At 51.0% G+C, this 6,505-nt stretch overlaps 1 protein-coding gene across 1 annotated transcript; it reads left to right on the top strand.

The window, feature by feature from the left end:
- Nucleotides 1–5,692, top strand: POU4F1 (POU class 4 homeobox 1). Its single transcript, XM_061435169.1, has one exon. It carries the CDS (start codon nucleotides 1,216–1,218, stop codon nucleotides 2,647–2,649), a length of 1,434 nt encoding a protein of 477 aa, XP_061291153.1. The 5' UTR covers nucleotides 1–1,215; the 3' UTR covers nucleotides 2,650–5,692.
- The last annotated feature ends 813 nt before the right edge of the window (nucleotides 5,693–6,505 follow it).

Below are 6,505 nucleotides of genomic sequence, written 5' to 3'. Positions count from 1 at the left end.
TGATGCGCATATATTCAGGGCTAGCAATCTGGGTCCGGGCGTGGAGGAGGGAGGGAAACCACCTAGGGGCCAGCGAGCATCTTGTCTTTCTCCGCCTTGAAAGGTGCCTACCCTCAGACAATAGCTGGCCCTTTTGATCTTCTCCAGACCCGCGATGGGAAAGGTGAGGCGTGCAGTGCGCATGTCCGGGTAGCTACAGGTGCATCACCTGCGCTGTCCTAGCTGGTGGTCACTATAAGAGCGGCTCCCACGCGCCGGTCGCGGCCCGGCGAGCGCGCGCGCGCGCGCAGACGCACGGCGCCGCCGAGAGGGAGAGCGCGCGTCAGACAGACGGAGACAGCTGATGCCTGTCAGCGCGGCTGGCCCGCGAGCTCTCGCGAGAGCTCCCCGGACCGGCCGCGAGAATTGGGGCTCAGGTGTAAGAGGAGTGCATCCCGTCGGCGCACGGGGCTAGAGCTCGCGGAGAAGTGGGATCGCGAGGCCGGCGCGCAGCGATCTGCGCGGTCAAAAGGAGCGCAGGGCGAGAGCGGCGGCGGCAGAAGCATCAGCGGCCCCCCGGCGCTTGCGCCGCCTCCGCGCCGCCAGTCGCCGCGGCTGCAGCCTCCGAAGGGAGGCCGGGGGAGCCGGCGTGCGCACTTTCCCGCGGACTTTCGGAGTGTTTGTGGATTTACATGCTAAGCCATCAAGATGATGTCCATGAACAGCAAGCAGCCTCACTTTGCCATGCACCCCACGCTCCCTGAGCACAAGTACCCGTCGCTGCACTCCAGCTCCGAGGCCATCCGGCGGGCCTGCCTGCCCACGCCGCCGGTAAGCGCCCCAAGCCCGCGGACCCGGCCCGCGCGCCCGCCCCCTTCCCGTCTCCGAGACGCTGCATGTCGGGTGCTGATGTGTGCACAGATCCCAGTGCGGGGATGCGCGGGCGGGGATTTTTAGAAGAATCCCGCTGCGAGGCAGGCTTTGTACCGTGGCGCTTAATGTCGGGTTCCCCTCGCCTCCGCCTCCGTGTCGGGCGCCGGCGATCAGAGTGGGGAGCGCTGGGGCCAGGTCTCTCGACTTCCCTCCACTTTCTCTGTTGATTTCTTGCCTTGGAAAGGCGGTCTCTGTTCGTGTTCGGGTGCGTGACACGGGTCCCCGGCTGCGAGTTACATCTTCATTTCTTCTTCTTTCCCCCTCCTTTTTCGTCTTTCACGCCCGTCCCCGGAATGTGTCCCCATGTCCCTCTCTCCTCTGCATCTGCCCCCCTCTCCTCACACTCCTGTCCCTTCTCATCTGACCCCCTATCTCGTCCCCAATGTGTCCCTATTCTGTCTTTCCCGGTCTCCACTATCCCCACTCCCGTTGTTATTATTTTGGTTGCTTTGTGTGTTGCCTTTGGCTCGCTGTGCTTTCTGGCTTGTGTGGTTTTGTTTCGTGTTTTTGCTTTTTTTTTTTTTTTTTTTGGTTTGTTTTGTGTGTGTGTGTGTTTTGTTTTGTTTTTTTTGGTTTGGTTTGTGTCGCCTGCAGCTGCAGAGCAACCTCTTCGCCAGCCTAGACGAAACGCTGCTGGCGCGGGCCGAGGCGCTGGCGGCTGTGGACATCGCCGTGTCCCAAGGCAAGAGCCACCCGTTCAAGCCGGACGCCACGTACCACACGATGAACAGCGTGCCCTGTACGTCCACGTCCACCGTGCCGCTCGCGCACCACCACCACCACCACCACCACCACCAGGCGCTCGAGCCCAGCGACCTGCTGGATCACATCTCCTCGCCCTCGCTCGCGCTCATGGCCGGCGCGGGCGGCGCCAGCGCGGCGGGCGGCGGCGCCCACGACGGCCCGGGGGGCGGCGGCCCGGGGGGCGGCGGCGGCGGTGGCCCTGGAGGCGGCGGTGGCGGCCCCGGGGGCGGCGGCGGCGGCGGCCCGGGGGGCGGCGGCGGGGGCCCGGGCGGCGGGCTGCTGGGCGGCTCGGCGCACCCGCACCCGCACATGCACGGCCTGGGCCACCTGTCGCACCCGGCGGCGGCGGCCGCCATGAACATGCCGTCGGGGCTGCCGCACCCGGGGCTGGTGGCGGCGGCGGCCCACCACGGCGCGGCGGCGGCGGCGGCGGCTGCAGCGGCCGGGCAGGTGGCGGCGGCGTCGGCGGCGGCTGCCGTGGTGGGCGCGGCGGGCCTGGCGTCCATCTGCGACTCGGACACGGACCCGCGCGAGCTCGAGGCGTTCGCCGAGCGCTTCAAGCAGCGGCGTATCAAGCTGGGCGTGACGCAGGCCGACGTGGGCTCGGCGTTGGCCAACCTCAAGATCCCCGGCGTGGGCTCACTCAGCCAGAGCACCATCTGCAGGTTCGAGTCTCTCACGCTCTCGCACAACAACATGATCGCGCTCAAGCCCATCCTGCAGGCGTGGCTGGAGGAGGCCGAGGGCGCGCAGCGCGAGAAAATGAACAAGCCCGAGCTCTTCAACGGCGGCGAGAAGAAGCGCAAGCGGACTTCCATCGCCGCGCCCGAGAAGCGCTCCCTTGAGGCCTACTTCGCCGTGCAGCCCCGGCCCTCATCCGAGAAGATCGCCGCCATCGCCGAGAAACTGGACCTCAAAAAGAACGTGGTGCGGGTGTGGTTTTGCAACCAGAGACAGAAGCAGAAGCGGATGAAATTCTCCGCCACTTACTGAGGGGGGAGATGGGAGGGACCGGGCGGGGCAGAGCTGGGGGCATTTCGCCGGGAGGGGGGGCCTTCCCCGAGCCTGCTTACCACCATCACCGCCCCCCCCCGCCTCCCCCGGATTTAGAGCGGCCGTTATCCTGCTTGCATTTGAGGAGTCCCTCCTCGAGCGCTCCTTCTCCACCTCCCCTCTGCTCTCCCCGTCCTTACCCTCCCCAGCCTAAAGGACTGGGTGCCCAGTGTGTATGCGGGAGAGTAGGGTGGAGGTGAAGGGGGAGCACTTGGGGGAGGAGGAGTGGGGGGAAGGAAAGAGGAGACTGGAGAAGGGGTTTTGAGGAGCAGGATGGTTCTTGGGGTGAGGGTGGGGGGAGACGGGAAGGGTAGGGAAATGGACTGTTTTTGACCAGAGACACTTACCAGAATCTCCTGGGGACCAAGGAACAATGTACAAAAAACCTACCAACCACCAAAAACTAGACAAATAAAGACAAACTAAAACAAAACAACAAAAGCAAAGAAAAAAATACTTTAGAAATGTAACTCCAGAGAGCCGTATTCTGCAGCTTCATTCCATCCCCCCCCCCCCCCCCCCCGCCCAACCCTAAGGAAGAGAAAAAAAGAGCACCACCACCGCCCCAACCTTACGCACAAGAACTGAGTCAAAGACCAAAAAAACCAAACGAACCCGAAGGTGAAATTCTGGGTAGCAAAGCTAGTTGTTCTGTCTCTGTGTTTAATGTTCTCTCTAAATCTTACACCCCATCCAAACCCTCTTTGATTTATTTTTTCTTTTTCAATAAGACTCCTCCGATGACTGCTGTCCATTGCCAGAAAGGAAGTGGGAGGCCAGCTGAAAGGAAGGAGGTGGGTGGGGGTAGTGGCTGCTTGTTTAGGTGAAGTCCAAGTTTTCCAGTGACCCAGCCTATATACTCCTGTGGCCTGATTGGTCGGTGAGGGTCTTTAGGGAGAGAGCTGACTAAAAAGCAGGATTTTAGAGGCTCTGAAATAAATATTTATTTAGGAAAATAAAACAATTGAAGCCAGGTTTTTCTCTTTCCATATGTGCTCTTATTGCTAAGATCTAGAAAACAGACCATTTCAAAATAAGCTTTTCCCTCCACTCATAGAACGTGCTTGCCCTTTCATTTATTTTTCTAAGTGGCTTATTTTAAACTGCTGTTTGTTTTTTTCTCTCTATTGATTCAAATAGATTGATGGGGTAGCAGACAGTAGGAGAGATACTCTGACCCATTTTCTCCACAGATCAAGACCCATCTTACTCTTCTAGGTCCCCTTCTCTTTTGGAGAACATGAAATCATTGAAATAGTGAGAAGTTTCTGCTTTCACTTGGAGCAGGACTTGGCTGTGAGAAAATCAGCTAAATCCCAGATGAGAGAAAGACAGGTTTAAAGCCCTCCATTTCTTTCAAAAGGGTCTGCATGTTGGGAGGGGGGAAGCAGAACAACTGTTTCATTATTATTACTATCCAAAAGTAATTTATTGCTGGGGATAAATGTTGGGTAGCAAGAACTTTAATTTGCACTATCAGTCTCCCAAATAGAAAATCATGTATAGTATTTCATAGTAATAATCAAGGTACTTTATGAATTGCTGATGGATTAAAAAGAGAGAAAACAATTGAAGGTGGTTAGGTAAAATGCCTGCTTGGTGCACAAGACACCCTTGATCTTGACTGGGTGGAGATGGTTTATTACCATCCTTTAATAAGAACTAAAAAACTGAGAACAGATAAGAAACAAGACTGAAACCATGCATGATCTGAAAGGTGCAGGAAGAAACACAACTAGATCTCACTCTGGTTAGGCATTATTTATTTAATTACGTTGTATATCATTGTTTGCAGCGCAAACATTCTATGCATTTGAAACTGAGCACTAAACTGGGCTAGCTTTCTGATAGACCGTTTTGTGGATAGTGTGATTTCACAGTCGACTGCCTGTTTTCACCGAAAACACAACATTCTTGTCATATTCTTGTATTTAGAGGAAAAGGAAAAAAGGAAGATTACTGTAAATATTTTCTTGAACGCACACACTCACACAGTGGTTACAAACTGCCAGTGTTAATCCTGAAATGTCTCACGGATTGATCTACCTGTCCATGGATGTCTGCTGAGCTTTTTCCTTGGTTATGTCTTTGCTCTATTATCTTTCCCTCCTCCCTTATCAGAACCACTTTTGTGCACCAAAATACAACAGAGAGATATGTCCCAGTACACTTACAAATAAAACATAACTGAAAGAAGAACAGTTTTATGATTTGGGTGCATTTTTGTGTTTATACTGGGCCAAGTCCCAGTAGAGCCGGTCAACAAATGAGACTCAACTCAACCAAAAATACAGGGAAGGGGAGGATGTTTAAGTTGGGGGGGGCGGGTGTGAAAAGAGGGGAAAGGATGAGAATGATGTATTTTTCTGCTGAATCAGAATTCACTTTCAGATAACTCATGTGAAAGTGGTGCTCTTGAATAAAATGAATTCTATATTAGTTGTCTGTGTTTATCAAAGTTTTTTTTTTTCCCTCTTCTAACTGCAGAATCTCTTCAAGCACAGCCCTCACTTCAGAGTGGTGGAAGGTAATAAATAGCCAGGCACCTTCAAAATATTTGAATCAGGATTCAGGGGCAGAGGCATTTGGAGGTTTATATGTATTGTTCTAGCCTAAAAAAAAAAAAGTTTCTAAGAAGATGTTGTAACTAAATAACTTTTCTTTGGAGGTTAACATAAATAAAAACCATCCACTGATCTGTCCAGCCATGGTGTCAAATGCCTCTGTTCATTTGGAACTTTAGTGTGCCACCTACTGCTCCAGAGGGATTAGAGATTCCCTATTGGTGACCTGGGACTAGATCAGATGCCAAATGTATCAAGTTTCTTAATAGCTAGGCTTATATCTTCTGAAGTCATCCCACTTTAGCCAAATCTTTTTAATTTCACTGGCAAATCTGTGAAACAAAATGCTTGATGTTCAAAAAGAGAAGAGTACATTTTAAAAGCTGTGATTTTAAACAGTTGTTAATGTTTTTTTAAAAAAGCAGAGGTATTTTTAAAAATAGATCTCTTCCATCAAAATTGATTTGTTTCTGTTGTTATTAACTTGAAATGTCATCAGTTTTAAATAAAATGCATTTGTTTTTTTTAATGTTATTTTATAGAAAAATATAACCAGATCTCATTGTTGGAAAACCAGGAATGAACAAATAAACAGATTTACAAAGGCTGTTTTTTTAATCAGTCTGCCCCAAACAGAAATGTTTCAGACAGATATATTTGTATTATATAATGATGATCAATGTATGTAATAAGAACCTGAGATTGTTCTGTATTAAGTAAAATCTTTACCAAATAAAGAGAAGACAATATTATGTTAATAAAACAGATCATGAATATACAGGCTTTGCAGAGTTTCCTATTTTACATAGTAGGAAACTGTGCAAAACAAGAAATGTCTTGCTCTCTATTAAGTGAATCTGTGTACTGTCCCAAGGAATAATAAGACTATTCTAAGATACCTTTAACTGTCAATCCATTAAGAAACAAACAAGCAAACAAATGTCCTCCTGGAGAGAGTGCTATGGCTTGCTACTCAGTGGTAGTTAACCTTTCCAAGTTTTCTGGTTCTGAAGAGAACTTCAAGCGAATTCCTGCACCAGTCGTTGAGTGGAAATAGTGGGTGGTTCTTTTAAATAATCTCAAAATAAGTTGGAGAGAGTGGGAAAATTGTGCTGTGTTTGCATTTCAGCCTCTCAGGAAATCCAGGCGGAGGTGGAGTAGGAAAGGTAAAAGAAAAGTAAACATAAAATGCATCTGCTACGTTTAAGTCATCCATTCGTTTTAAATTTCCT

The sequence above is a fragment of the Bos javanicus genome, chromosome 12, assembly GCF_032452875.1.
Source record: "Bos javanicus breed banteng chromosome 12, ARS-OSU_banteng_1.0, whole genome shotgun sequence".
NCBI classification, from domain to species: Eukaryota; Metazoa; Chordata; class Mammalia; order Artiodactyla; family Bovidae; genus Bos; species Bos javanicus.
The sequence above is the reverse complement of the archived record's forward strand: the minus strand, read 5'-3'. Positions and strand labels throughout refer to the sequence as shown.